The sequence below is a fragment of the Ursus americanus genome, chromosome 15 (genome assembly GCF_024610735.1).
Source record: "Ursus americanus isolate L20-20 chromosome 15, mUrsAme1.1.p, whole genome shotgun sequence".
In the NCBI taxonomy this organism is placed as follows: Eukaryota; Metazoa; Chordata; class Mammalia; order Carnivora; family Ursidae; genus Ursus; species Ursus americanus.
Window position 1 is genome coordinate 24,050,571 of NC_142141.1, and position 15,516 is coordinate 24,066,086.

At 42.8% G+C, this 15,516-nt stretch overlaps 1 protein-coding gene across 2 annotated transcripts; it reads left to right on the top strand.

Moving 5' to 3' along the window:
* The first annotated feature begins 365 nt into the window (after positions 1–365).
* RBM22 (RNA binding motif protein 22) lies at positions 366–15,236 on the top strand. Of its 2 annotated transcripts, XR_015726856.1 has the most exons (12): positions 366–524; positions 967–1,020; positions 1,968–1,997; positions 2,623–2,755; positions 3,295–3,395; positions 3,497–3,669; positions 4,505–4,705; positions 5,912–6,076; positions 6,829–6,917; positions 7,128–7,259; positions 8,307–10,428; positions 13,522–15,236. XR_015726856.1 is itself a non-coding variant. In XM_045815314.2 (11 exons), exons 1-11 carry the CDS (start codon positions 471–473, stop codon positions 8,435–8,437), a joined length of 1,263 nt encoding a protein of 420 aa, XP_045671270.1. In that variant the 5' UTR covers positions 366–470; the 3' UTR covers positions 8,438–15,236. The 2 variants fall into 2 exon arrangements, 1 of the variants encoding a protein (XP_045671270.1); XM_045815314.2 differs by having other exon boundaries at positions 8,307–15,236.
* Positions 15,237–15,516: the final 280 nt, after the last annotated feature.

Consider the following 15,516-nt stretch of genomic DNA (forward strand, 5'->3'; position numbering starts at 1 on the left):
TGTTTATCTGAATTTCAACTTTAACTAGACGTTCTGTGTTTCTGCTTGCTAAAGCTGGCAACTTTACAGAGAAATTGGGAGAATTAAGATACTGGTACAAGACGTTCGCCCAGCGTTAGGCATAATAAGCGCTCCATGGGAGTTTACGCCGTTTTAATCCCAGTCCCTCATTCCTTACTTGTTTCTTTATTTTTTCGCTTCTTTTTTAAAATACATCAACTGTACTTGTGGCTCTTCTTCCCAAGCAGGGACTAACACTCGGAGAGCACCAGGTTACAACCCACTAGCACTCCCAATTGTTAAGCGAAGAAATTCCAGGTGACGTCATGACGCACAAGGGCCGCCCCCAAGGGCGCCCAAGACGCATAAATAAGACGTCAACGGCCGGGAGCCAGCCTCGGGGCCTGACGGGATTGTGGCGGTCTTCTTTCCCAACTCGGAAGCCACCGCTGCCTCCAGACGCTCTCAAGATGGCGACCTCTCTGGGTTCCAACACCTACAACAGGCAGAACTGGGAGGATGCGGTGAGTGCGCCTGCCGGAGGAGGACAGAGAGAGGCGGCGGAGCCGGGCCTCCTTCGGACAGGCAGGGCCGTGGCTGTGGAGCGGCCGAGGGAATTCCGGGCAGGAGCCAGCGCTGCGGCCTAGCTCGGCCAGAGCGGGAGACTGGAGGGCGGCCCTCCTCCTCCGGGCTTGGAGGGAGGGGGGCTTAGCCAGGGTCCCGGACCAGCCCGCTTCCCACCCCTGCCTTCTCCACTCACTTCGAGCTGCTCTTTTCTCCCTCCACCTGCCGGAAGTGCAGACAGCGCCCCCTCCCGCGACCGGGCCCGTGCTGGACCTCGGGTTCCTGCCCTACCCTGTCCCCCACCCTCGCTCCTCGCCTCCCCTCCCCCCGTCCCCACGAGTGTGGCTGAGATGGCAGGGTCTTCGGACACTGGCTCTCAACCAGATTTCCCATTTTCACCAGGACTTCCCCATTCTGTGCCAGACGTGTCTTGGAGAAAACCCATATATCCGAATGGTGAGTGATCGCGTGTGAAACGGGAGTTATTCGGGTTCTGTCAGTGTTGTGGTATTTGCACGCTGTCCGTGAAATGCTTCTCTTAGCCAAGCCGAAGTATTGATGCTCCTTTACTAACCCAAAGCATAGGACGATTTGCAGAGGACTGTCATGCTTATTCTGTCTTTGGAACTCAGGGACAGTCCTGAGATGTAGGAGTCGTAATATAACAGCTAATATTTCTTGAGCATTTATTTACCTCGCAGTTAGGTCTGTTAACCAGAGGCAGAGACAGTTATGTCTTTTCAATATGGCAAGTAAGGAGTGGAGCTTGGATTTAAATTCAGATATGCTGACTCCAGGAACCTTAGAAAGGTAGGAGGAGAACCAGGATTAGATAGTAGCTGTCCTAATCAAATGCCTTTCGGCCACTGCATCTTGTAGTCTCTTTAGTGTAAGGTAACCACATCCTTATAAATGAGGGTAAAATAATCAGTAATTAACATTTAATTAGAATAGGGCTGTGTTGTGATCCATCTCAGAGATCTTGATTGACTGTGCAGATACTCTGTATACAGTAGTTACCCCTGACTAACCTTTGTAAAATGGGCTGGCCAGAGCTATGTCCTCCGTGATTTGGGGACTGTGGAAACTGTTAGGAATTTTAATTCTTAGGAGAGAACTTGGGAGCCAGAAGTGAGCCTAAGAATTGTGGCAGTGGAAAGATACATATTTACTTGGAGTTAGATCCATAAGATTCTTAAGAGATTATAATTCATAGTAGCTGGTTAGAATATATCTCCTCTTCCCCACCTCCAGTAGGTGGTCCCCCCCCCCCAACCACCACCATTACTTCATTAGGATGCTGGGGCTCACCAGACACATTTCTTGGGTTGTCTTTAGGGAAGAGGCAGACATCTAGTTTTTGTCTTTTTGTAAGTTGCTCTTTTCTATTTTTTCTGTTTCAGACCAAAGAAAAGTATGGGAAGGAATGTAAAGTAAGTATATCTCTTAAAGAATAATGATTTAATTTTATTTTCCTTTTCAATTTGCTGGGCTTTGAGGTTCTCCAATAAAAGTCAATGCTACACAGACTTTCATATATCATTTATATACTCTTTGACTGTTAACTGTTTAGTGTGAGAGGTAAGAAAGTCAGCCCTTTAATGTAGAGGTTCTTAACCTGGTGTCTGTGGATGGATGGGCTTTGAACCCCCTGAGATGACATACTGAGTGTTATCTGACAATAAACATGAGGATTTTAGGAGAGGAGGAAGGTCATAGCTGTCATAAGATTCTTAAAGGAGTATATGGCCCTCCCCATTGCCCCCCAAAAAGATTAATGGTGATGTTATTAGTGGTGGTTACTTCTAGTGTGGGGAGGACTTCGACTTTTGAGTATTTCATTTCTGTACTATGTGAATTTTTTAACTCCTAAGGGAAGGGTGTTATAAAGGGAATTGAAACATCAGATGGTATTTAGACTGCATGATTGCTAAGATCTCTTTTAAACCCTAGATTCAAAGGATCTTTTCTTTCAATCTCCCGTTGTTATTAAATCTCCTGGCCTTAGTGTCCAGATCAGCACCATTAATACTCTGTGGCTCTTATTTTGTTTTCCAGATCTGTGCCAGGCCATTCACAGTGTTTCGCTGGTGCCCCGGGGTCCGCATGCGTTTTAAGAAAACTGAAGTGTGCCAAACCTGCAGTAAATTGAAGAATGTCTGTCAGACCTGCCTCTTGGACCTGGAGTACGGTACGTCTGCCCTGTCGAACAGATCTGAAAGCATGCAGGTGACCTAGACGACAAAGCAATCTTTTTGTTTCCCATTTCTCACCCCATCTCTGGTTCTGACCCCACTTTGGAGTGTCCACTGTGCTCTACTTTTCCCTCTCTCTCTCTCTGTGTCAAATAAATAAATAAATCTTTTTTAAAAAGGCATTTTTTACATTTATTTTAAATAAACGCTGTTCTAGTAAAAGCTATTATTTATTATTTAAGCTTTTATTTATTAATTACAGGTCAAGTCTGACTGTAACCAAATGTTGTTCATCTAAAATATGTTCTAAAACATTGATTTCAAATTTCATGACAGCTCAGGGATGTGGACAGTTTCATAGAATGCTCTGTGGTAGTTTTGGCCTGATGGTAGTAAAGATTTTTGAATAAAAATAAAGCTTCCGATACCTAGGAAGCTGGAGAAGGCAATGATGATGTTGTATTTGTGTGTAGGTTCAGTATGGATTTGTTTTTAGATATGTCTTGAGGTTTTTTCCTCTTTTCCTTTGTACTAGGCCTGCCCATCCAGGTTCGTGATGCAGGATTGTCTTTTAAAGATGACATGCCAAAGTCAGATGTCAACAAAGAGTATTACACACAGAATATGGAGAGAGAAGTACGCTGCCACTTTCTTGATGTAATTTTATATTTGGCAGAATCCTAGTGGTTTGACACAGTCTCTACAGTTTATCTTTGGAACTTGCCATCCCTCTATAGATTTCTAACTCTGATGGGACGCGGCCAGTTGGCATGTTGGGGAAAGCCACATCCACCAGTGACATGTTGCTGAAGCTGGCCCGGACCACACCGTACTACAAGAGGAACCGACCCCACATCTGCTCCTTCTGGGTAAAAGGAGAATGCAAGAGAGGAGAGGAGTGTCCATACAGGCAAGAGCTGAATTACACTTGCATTATTGACTTTCAGATAATTAGTTATTTAAGAAATGGGAGGTGCTAGTTTAAACTATTTCTGATTTAAAATCAACAAGTTTATACAACTAGTATGATAGATGTCTTAGGGCTGTTACATTTAGAAGAGCTTGTTGAAATTGTTTTTATTTATAATGGGACTTCTACTCATAACCAGGCCTTGGGAAACCAAGTTGTTATGCCGTATAATACAGATGTTGACTCTAAAGGTTTCCACCTGAGAAGCAAGTCATCACTGTCATGGTATAACTAGCTTGAATCTCAGTGTATCATTGAAGTCCAATGAAGGCCAGGTCTCTGAAGGATGTGTGAGTATGTTTCAGTCAAGACCGCCAAGCATCTGGACTAGGAGTTCTTGACTTGGGGTTGGTTAACCCCACATCCACAGAAAAAAAATTATGTATGCTTTTTTCTGGGGCTGGTCCATAGCTTTAATGAGATTCTCAGTGGAATGCAAGACCTCAGATACATTAAGAACCATTGACCTAGAGAAGGGTAACCATATTTTGGTTACTTTTTGTTTTGGAGCAGATTGTGCCAAAAACATTTCTTGATAAAGAAACTCTGTTACCTTAGATGGCCATTTAAATGGCTTTTAGGAGGCTGGCAGGTCTTTGTGTGATACAGTCAATCCTTTGGTATTAGCTCTGTCATGATAATTACGTTTTGGTATGGCTGTGGTTTCTAGTTCAAAAGGCATTTCTGGGTATGTGTCTGTAGTTACTGTTGGGTGATACCTGTAAATTTTTTTCCTTTGTTTCACCTTTATGCACTGTTCTTTCCTGAACCATAGACATGAGAAGCCAACAGATCCAGATGACCCCCTTGCCGATCAGAACATCAAAGACCGATATTATGGTATCAATGACCCTGTGGCAGATAAACTTCTAAAGCGGGCTTCAACAATGCCTCGTCTGGACCCACCAGAGGATAAGACTATCACCACGCTGTATGTTGGTGGCCTGGGCGATACCATTACTGAGACTGATCTAAGGTTTGTAGATAAAATTTTATGAGCTCTTTCTGCTTTTAACTGCCCTGGAATACTTTTTTGGCAAAAACACAGTCAAGCATGATAATTCTGTACAAAGTACATTTTTCTTTAGCCACTCTATAGTTAGCATCATGCTGACTGGAATTTTTATAAAATTATCCTTTCTGATGCCAGAGTAGTAATGTTCATCAACAGTGCCTACTTGATCCTTGCATATAGTAATGATTACGTGAGATTTTTTCTTTCTTTCTTTTTTGAGGGCACGTGAGTGGGGAGCAGGGCGTTGAGGGGCAGAGTGGGAGAGAGAGACTCTTAAGCAGGCTCCACACTCAGCATGTCACTGATACGGGGCTCAGTCTCACAACCTTGAGATCATGACCTGAGCCTAAATCAAGAGTCGGATGCTTAACTGACTGAGCCACCCAGGAGCCCCTACATGAGATTCTGTTTGACCTAGTAGCCAATAAGAATTTTTAAAATATGGCACATAGCCAGCTATGATTAATTACGTCAAGGAGGGAGAAGCTAGCAATTATAAAACTCTTACGGTTTAAACTGTTGGCTTTTTAAAGAGATTTGTGTTTGATGTATTTGTATTATCCTTGGCTTGTATTTTGCTTGGCTAGATGAGACATCTGGATAGATAGTGATGGAAATTACCTCTTGCAAAGAGATAAATGAAGAAGAATCTCCCATAAGTGTATAACGTGCCCTCCGTAGCCTTCTCCATTAAACCTGCTCTAAGGGAGCTGGACTGTCCCCGTAGTTGGCAGACGTTTCCCTGCTCCTCCTCTTCTCCCTTTTGTTTAGTCATCATCGTCATCATCATCATCATCATCGTTGTCGTTGTTGTTTTACCATCTTAAAAAATTTTTTTTAGATGATCTTGGTTCATGGGCCGTGGAGGCTCTAGTTTGCCAGACCCTTATGTAGGGCTTAGGTCCTTAAGGAACCTGCTGAAGCCCTTTTTCCTCCGTGGGAAAAACCTCTGAGACGTTTGTAAACCTTTATTTACTCTTTATTTTTCTTTCTCTCAGTAAGTAGCACCCACAGTAGGGCAGGGTATGGGGGGGACTGCCTGCAGGTGGTTAGACAGATAACCATGGGGCCACCTGCCTCGTGAGTCAGCGGAAGAGTGAGTGATCCATCACAACCTCCTGGGAGCCTCTCATTAACTCTCCTGTTTATCTGCTTGTATCCCTTCAGAAATCACTTCTACCAGTTTGGGGAAATCCGGACGATCACCGTTGTGCAAAGACAGCAGTGTGCGTTCATCCAGTTTGCCACGCGGCAGGCTGCAGAGGTGGCTGCGGAGAAGTCCTTCAATAAGCTGATCGTCAATGGCCGTAGACTCAACGTGAAATGGGGAAGGTGAGAATTAGACTCTTGTCAAACATCTTTATTGAGATTTTCAAGGAAGTGTTCCATCATCTGGGGACTAATATGTTTTTGGTGAATAGATTTAAATCAGTAGGACTGTTGAAAAGAATTTTTCATTTTCTAACACTTCAATTTTGTGGACATTGGGAAGCTCCTGCTCTGGAAATTCATTCAAGGTTTCGATGGTAGTAATCTACTCCTTTGAAGGTTCGTGTTTTTTATGACCAGCTATTATAGACCCAAGTGATGCCAGGGTATGAAAAGTGGATTTGAGAGTTCATAGATGCATCAGACCTAGACTGTCCGCCCTCCAGAGGCCGGTTGTCCAAGGGAGAAGAAAAGCTAATTCAAGTTTGAAAGTGATGATTGTGTAAGAGAGACGCAGGTGAAATACCCTGAAGGTTCAAAGGGAGGACAGGTTTCTGGCTTAGAAGCAGGAAGGAGATCACTAAGAGCAGCAGTGCCCGGGACGGGGTGCTTCCGGTGTGCTACGTCAGCACTACGCCAGACACGCAGAGGTAGCCTCTTCTCGTCCGTACAACATTCCCAGCAGGTTTTGGATCCAGGTCTTTCTGGCTTTAAAACATTTGCTTGTATCCACTCTGCCCTGTGGCCTTTATGGGGAAGGAGTGTTTGCTGAAGAGGAGGCAAGGAGCGAAGGATCTCTGCTTGACTAAGAAATGTGAGAAGCAGAGGTGTGAGAGAGGGTGGGACCAAGTGCTGACATTGTGTGTGTCCCCCAGGTCCCAAGCAGCCAGAGGAAAAGAAAAAGAGAAGGACGGAACCACAGACTCTGGGATCAAGCTGGAGCCCGTTCCAGGACTGCCAGGAGGTGAATGCAGACTTCCTGCCCACCCAGTAGCTTGCTGACTTCAGATGCTCACACTGTCCTGACGTTCCTCCCTGTGAGGAGAGACCAGCTGGCTGGGTCTTGCTCCTGCAGCAGCCCTTTTCTCCCAGCAGGAGCCCAGGACTTACAAGAGGGGAAACAGTGTTGCGCGGTTGTCTTCCCTCTGACTGTTGGCTCTTTTCTGTTCTCCAGCTCTTCCTCCTCCTCCTGCAGCAGAAGAAGAAGCCTCTGCCAACTACTTCAACCTCCCCCCGAGTGGTCCTCCCGCTGTAGTGAACATCGCACTGCCACCACCCCCTGGTATTGCCCCGCCCCCACCCCCAGGTAACGTCCGTCGTTCTCAGAAAATAGGTCTCACTTAGCTCAGAAAAATCCGTGTGAGAGTCCGTCTTCACACCTCATTGTCATGTCTAAATCCTTTGAGTTTCCTCTATAGAGGTCTGCAAGTAAACCGGATTTGTTAGGGTCCCTGATCTTTGATTTTTTTTCCTGGCCTGCCAAGGAGAGGAAAGTTGCCAGTGTTCTAAAGATCTGAGTATAATCAGAATGGGAATTACTGGATTGTAGTGATCTATCATCAATTTGTCCCCTGTTCCAAACTAAATCCTAACATGTCCTAGAGTGTCACTGCGTAAAGTAGATGTGTGTGTCATTGTACAAAGCATTCATTACCTGTCTATAAGATACAGAGCTGTGCCAGGATGTAAATTCATTAAGAAAGTCTTGTTACAAAAAGTGTGTCAGATGAACTAAACAGTGTGCTTGGTCTTGTAATTAAGTTAAATTTTGGCTCAAGTTACATATGGCTTTATCTTTGGGGGTGGGGGGGCTGTAATAAACAGTTCACAGGACCAGCACTTTGTATCACGCTGCTCTGGAAGCTGTCAGTGACCACGCGAAGCGTATAGGTGAATCACAAGTGGCCGGTTCTCCTGTGGCAGAGTCCCCATCCTCTTTAATGAAGTCCTGGTTTCTGAACACCCTCCATTCTACGCTAAAGTATTGATGGTGGTGACAGGGTTTGCCTCCGCCTGATTTCTTCCTCCCCGCCCAAATCCTGACTGAATCCTGTCCGACGGGTGGCGTGTTCGATAGACATCAAAGATTCAGATGACATACCAGCAGATACCTTGGGTCCCGTTTTCTTTTTAACCTGGAGTTTTCTTTTAACCTGGTGTGAGGGAACAGGTTTCTAAACCCAAGGAAGTACTACAGGTAGACGTCCTCAGCAAGTCTGTGAACTGACATTTTCTGAAGCCCCTTGTCAATTTGATTTCTGTGTAGGTGGTTTTGACCTTAGGAAGATTCAGAGGTTTGAAAGGTTGTTAAGGAAACTGCAAGCCTAACAAATTTGTCCTCTCCCATCTGCAGGTTTTGGGCCACATATGTTCCACCCAATGGGACCACCCCCTCCTTTCATGAGGGCTCCAGGACCAATCCACTATCCTTCTCAGGACCCTCAGAGGATGGGCGCTCATGCTGGGAAACACAGCAGTCCCTAGCACATTATCGCCACTCCGGGGCTTTACAGAAGAAAGGGCGCTTAAAAATCCCAGTACATGAATCTTGGAATAAATATATTTTTCCTTCCTTTGTAGTTTCCATGGTAGCTGAATGTGTTCAGATGTGGGCAGTCGGAGAACGACAGCCATGCTTCCCTACACATATTCCAAGGATTGATGGACCTCAAATAAGCTGCCATTAACACATCTGGTTACTACTATAACATTACTAATCACACTTAGTGCCTGTTCTCCTGACTTTCATGGCGAACGAGCAACTGGGTGAATTGGAATGTCTAACGGAGTTACCATCCCAATTATATGTTCATTTTGTATCTTTTTTGGGGGGGAAAAATTGACCTGCAGAAAAATCTTTTTGACCATTTTTATGTCCATTGGGTATTTTTCCTTTTTATCATCTGCAAAAAGATTACTAGTACTAATCATTGTAGTGGCATGAGTGTGATTTAACTTCAGAAGTCAACATTGAAGAGACAAGTAGAAACCAGCACCCAGCACAGCCCAGATCTTTTCTTACCTCTCCTTTCCTCATTTATTACTAAAGGAATCTGGCGGATAGTTTTACTTCTCTGCGCTACCAAAACAAGACAAATACAAAAATTGCTCTGTATTCTTGTCAATTGGATGGAAACATGAATGTCATGGAGCTGTGTATCATTGAAGAAATCTGGTGTCTGGGATGAAATTACTTCAAAGAGCTTCCTGTAAAACACGTGAACAAACTGTGAGCCGAAAGGCCCCAGCGCGTGTTGGAAGGCCTGTGACCCGCTGGGGCTGTCACCTCTAGCATTCACCTTCGTGTGTCTTCAGCGTCTCGTCTGCAGCCCCCGCTTCTGGCCGGGGGGCCTCTGTTTGGTCTTAGAATGTTTGGATATAACTGAATTGTAGATGGTAAAAATAATCGGATGTTGTGTTGTGTTTTTTGTTTTTAAGAAATTAAAACGGGTCAATTTTCCAAACGTTGTCATAGGCTTATTTCTAGATTTTTGTTTTCTTTATCCTCTGGTAGCTCACCTTGAGGTCAGTAGAGGTTAGAAACCAGTAAATTTTTGGCTTTAGACTGTTTTGATTTTTATCTGTATATCCATTCTATGATGGGAAAAAGGCCCAAGCCTTTTTAGTAAGTGCTTACGGGTATGAGGTTGAAATAAGATTACGCACAGAGGGCATTCCATGCAGAACCTGCCATGTGGTGGCTGATGCGTGGTAGCTTTAAAAAGTCACTGCCGTATTATACCGGTCATTTTAAGGGGAAACAAGCAAAAGTTACCTGAAATTCCAGTTTTCCGGAAGCCGATTCTGTGTCACTTACCTAAAATGTATACTTAAGGGATGGACATAACCCGTAAAATACCCATTTTTAGCTGCTCTGGAGAATTTTTTTCCCCTCTAGAGGGCTTCGTCTTCGATTTTGTTTTGTTTTGGTTTTTTGTTTATTAAGATTTTTTTTAAGTTTTAAAAATCCAGAAGGATTTAGAAAATTTAATTTCTAGTAATACCAAATGTGAATCAACGAGGGTACTTCCAAGTATTTTGACACCATTTTGGGTGGGGTTCAGTTTGTGTTTGTTTTTGGTCTACTTTTGAACATGTAAAAGGTTTTTAGCCAATTTGTGAATAAGATGTGGATTACATACAGTGTTAATAATTGCCAAGTTTATTTATATCTGTACATATATATACATATGTAAATCTGTGACTCCAATTATATAGTCTTGCCTTTTTGAGAAGGAGGAGATACTAAATTTTGTGCACTGTCCAGCTATGGGTATATAGTTTTTGAAAAGCATAATATGCCAGCATAAATTGAAGTACAGAAACGATGCTCAATCTTTCTTGAGTAAATCAGAATTAAGAGCAATTAGATTTTGACAAAAACTCTTAGGTACTTAACTCCATTTCCTTTTCCTCTAGGGCACACAGCTGGGGGCATACTTGATGAAAAGTAACCTTTGCCATTCCCAGACCAGGTCTGTAAAAACATCTCACTTAATCCTATGAGCTCTTTCACCGCTTGGCTAAACACACCAGAGAATGATGAAGACGGCAGACTCACAATGGAAGGAGCCTGGGTTCTCCATCCCTGCTTTGAACAGAGAGCATTGTGAGGGGAGGAATTTTTGTGATAGCAAGCTATTGAGACCTGGGGGTTTATCTGTTACAGCAGCTAGTGTTCTCTAGTAACAGAGACCTAGTTGTGAGAGTTGACTCTCACAAAAAAAGAAAAACCCCATTTTTGTTTATACTGGGTAATGGTTTAAATAGACTCCAGCCAGGTAACTGCATTCAGATTCTCACTTCAGCACCTCCCAGCTGTCTGCCCTTGGGCACGTTACTTAACCTCTGTCTGCTTGTCATAATGCCTCACCTCCTAGCCCTTCTCGCTGCCCGCAGTATTTTGAGGTCCTGCCCTCAAGGAAAAGGCTCAGGAAGGTACAGCATCATGACAGCTGAACTGAGGCAGCTCGTGGGGCAAAGAGTGGTGTGACAGATGTTTTAGAAGCCAGGTCAGTGAGCCACCGTAATGTCAACCTGAAGTAAATGGAAGTGAAAGAGGAGTCGAGAATGACCCCTCAGGTCTCTGGTTTGCTCATGGTTCTGCTCAAATGGACAGAAGGGTGCCTTTTCCTGACAGAGTGATGGGTAGGGGAAGAGAGTGAGATTGGGAAGTAGGGGTAGGGAAATGAGTCCAATGTGGGGTTTGGTAAGTTTAAGTTACCTATGAGACTGGTGGCAATTCCCAGCCCAAAGGGAATTGGAGCTTAAGAAAGATCAAGATTTGGGAATTGGTGATGAAGTAGCATTGGAAGTTCTGGGCGTGGAGTGAAATCCTGCAGGACAGGGATACAGAACATCAGTTCCTAAACTTCAGCAGGGGAGTTCCTTCGGTGGGTCTAAGTACGTTGGCGAGGCAAAGACCACCCTCTGAGAAACACTAGTGTAGGACAGAATGGCTTTCTAAGATTAGAAAAAGTTATCCTCCCCAGAGATCCTCCAGTCTTCGTATTCTCCGTTAACATTTTATTATAAAAATTTTCTAACATACAGGAAGGTTGAATGAATTTTTACCGTGAGCAGTCCTATATCCACTCACTGGATCCACAGTTAACATTTGGCCATGTTTGCTTCATCACATATCTGTATTCCTTTACGCATCCATCAGTCTATTTTTTACGCATTTCAGAGTAAATTGAAGACATCAGTATACTTCACCTTGAAGCACTTAAGCGTTTATATAATTAACCAGAGTTCAATATTTATAAATTTTCCAGGTAAAATTTACATAGATTGAAATGCACAGATCTTGAGGATGCTATTCAAGAATTTTAACATCGTATCCATCTATGTGACCCCAATCCCGGGCAAGATGTAGAACGTTACCATCATTCCAGAAAAATGTCTCCTGTTCTCCCCAGTCAATACCCACCCCTCACCAATCTCCAGAGGCAACTGCTGTTCTGATTTTTTCACCATAGATTAGTTTTGCTCATTTTTAGAACTTTATATACATGGAATCATGCATTGTGAACTCTTTGTACTCGGCTTCTTTCCAACAACACGATGCTTTGAAGGCTCATCCGTGATGTTGTGTATAATTCCTTTTGATTGTTGAGTAGCATTCCATGATATGATTATACCATCACTTACCTATCAACTTTTTGCTATCATGAATTGAAGCTGCTATGGATATCCTTGTACACCTTTTTTTTGGTGAATATATGTTTTTATTTCTCTTGAATAGAGTGGAATTCCTGGATCACAGGGCTGATGCCTGTTTAGTTTTAAAAGAAACTGGGAGACCTTTTCCCAAGGTGGTGGTACCATTTTACCTTCCGACCACCAAGAGTTCCAGTTGCTCTACAGCATCACCAAAATGTGATGTAGAAGTCTTTCTGCCGGGCGTGTCGTAGTATTTCATTGTGGTTCCCGTTTGCATTTCCATTTTGGCAAATAAGTTGAGCACCTTTTCAAGTAGTTATTGGCTCTCTTTTTATTAACCAGTTATAGGAGTTAAAATATATACATATATATTCTAGATACTAGTCCTCTGTCAGGCATATGTTTGCAAATACATCCTTCGAATCTGCCTATTAACTTTCCTAATGCTCAGATGATGAGCAAAATTTTCTTGATGAGCAGAGATTTCTCATTTAATGAAGTCTGTTTATTGTCCAGCGTACCAAAATTTGTATCAGTTTGCCAAGGTTGCTGTAACAGAGTATCATAAACTGGGTGGCTTAACCAACAGAAATTTAGTGTCTCCTCTTTCTAGAGGTTAGATATCCAAGATCAAGGTATTGGCAGGGTTGATTCTTTCTGAGGCTGTGAGACTGTGTTCCAGGTCCCTCTCCTAGCTTCTGGTGTTTGCCAGAAAGCTTTGGCATTCCTTGACTTATAGAAATATCACCCCCATGTCTGCCTTCATTTCCACATGGTGTTCTCCCTGTGTATATGTCTCGGTTTCCAAATTTCCCCTTTTATATCAAGACACCAGTCAGATTGGATTCAAGCCCATCCCAATGACTTCATTTCTTGTTTGATGAAAAGATTTTCCTTTGTTAGGTCTTTCACATTTCCATATACATTTTAAAATCAGTTTGTCAATTTCTACAAAAACATAAGGCTAGGATTGGAATTGTGTTGAATCTGTAGATCAGTTGGAGAAGATCTGACACCCTGACACTATTGAGTCGCCCAATTGATGAACATGGTATATGTCTCCATTGCACCAAGTCTTCTGTAATTTCTCTCAGAAGTATTTTATACTTTCAGAATACAGGTCTTGCATGACATTTGTTATTACTGAGAATTCTGTGATTTGTTCCTATTGTAAACGGAACTTTTAAAAAATTTACCTTCTAATTGTTGCAGCTGATATATAAAAATATAATTGACTTTCGTGTATTCCACCCCATATCCTGTGACCTTGCTAACTTCACTCAGTATTTCCAGTCCTTGCTTTATAGATTCTAATGATAATACCACCTGCAGATAGAGACTAGTTTACTTATTTATTCCCAATCTTTTTTTTTTTTTTAAGATTTTGTTTATTTATTTGACAGAGAGAGACAGCCAGCAAGAGAGGGAACACAAGCAGGGGGAGTGGGAGAGGAAGAAGCAGGCTCCCAGTGGAGGAGCCTGATGTGAGGCTCGATTCTAGGACTCCGGGATCACGTCCTGAGCCGAAGCAGACGCTTAAGGACTGAGCCACCCAGGTGCCCCTATTTATTCCTAATCTTTATGCCCTTTATTTCTTTGTCTTGCCTCCCTGAACTGGCTGGGACCTTGAATAATACATTAAATAGAACTGGTGAGAGACTCTTTGTCTCGTTCCCAGTCTTGGGGAGATGCCTTCATATTTCACCATGAAGTATGATATTAGCTATAGATTTTTTTTTGTAGCTGCCTTTTATCAGACTGAAGAAACTACCTTCTGAATTCTCTGAGAATTTTCACCATAAACTGGTGTTGAACTTTGTCACTTTTTGTGCCTCATATGGTTTTCTCTTTCACTATGTTAACATGGCAAATTACATTGGTCGTTTTTTTTTTAAGTTTTTATTTAAATTCTAGTTAGTTAACACATAGTGCAATATTGGTTTCTGGAGTAGAATTCAGAGCTTTATCACTTACATACAGCACCCAGCGCTCATCACAAGTGCCCTCCTTACTACCCATCCCCCATCTAGCTCCTCCCCCACCCACCTCCCACCAGCAACCCTCAGTTTGTTAAGAGTCTATAGTTAAAAGGCAAGAAACAACAATTGCTGGAGAGGATGTGGAGAAAGGGGATCCCTCCTACATTGTTGGTGGGAATGCAAGTTGGTACAGCCACTCTGGAAAACAGTGTGGCGGTCCCTTAAAAAGTTAAAAATTGAGCTACCCTATGATCCAGCCATTGCACTACTGGGTGTTTACCCCAAAGATACAGACGGAGTGAAGAGAAGGGCTATATGCACCCCAATGTTCATAGCAGCAATGTCCACAATAGCCAAATCATGGAAGGAACTGAGATGCCCTTCAACAGATGACTGGATTAAGAAGTTGTGGTCCATATATACAATGGAATATTACTCAGCTATCAGAAAGAACGAGTTCTCAACATTTGCTACAACATGGACGGCATTGAGGAGATAATGCTAAGTGAAATAAGTCAAGCAGAGAAAGACAATTATCATATGATTTCTCTCATCTATGGAATATAAGAACTAGAATGATCGGTAGGGGAAGAAAGGGATAAAGAAAGGGGGGTAATCAGAAGGGGGAATGAAGCATGAGAGACTATGGACTATGAGAAACAAACTGAGGGCTACAGAGGGGAGGGGGTGGGGGAATGGGATAGACTGGTGATGGGTAGTAAGGAGGGCACGTATTGCATGGTGCACTGGGTGTTATACGCAAGTAATGAAGCATCGAGCCTTACATCGAAAACCGGGGATGTACTATACGGTGACTAACATAATATAATTAAAAAACATTAAAATAAAAAAAAATAAAGCTAGAAAATTCAGTTGGAAGGGAAGAATGAAGGGGGGTAAACAGAAGGGGGAATGAACCACGAGAGACTATGGACTCTGGGAAACAAACTGAGGGCTTCAGAGGGGAGGAGGGTGGGGGATTGGGATAGGCCGCTGATGGGTATTAAGGAGGGCACGTATTGCATGGAGCACTGGGTGTTATAAGCAAACAATGAATCATGGAACGCTACATCAAAAACTAAGGATGTACTGTATGGTGACTAACATAACCTAATAAAAAATTATTAAAAAAAAAAAAAGAGTCTATAGTTAAGAGTCTCTTACGGTTTGCTTCCCTCTCTCTTTTTTTCCCCTCTTCCACTATGTTCATCTGTTTTGTTTCTTAAATTCCACATATGAGTGAGATTATATGGTATTTGTCTTTCTCTGATACACTGATTTTTAAACGTCAAAGCAACCTTGCATTTCTGGGATAAGCCTAACTTAGTCATAATTTATTTCTTTTAAAAAAAATTTATTTTTTTCCCACTCTTACTGAGATGTAATTGGCACATAACATTGGATTAGCTTAAGTTGTAC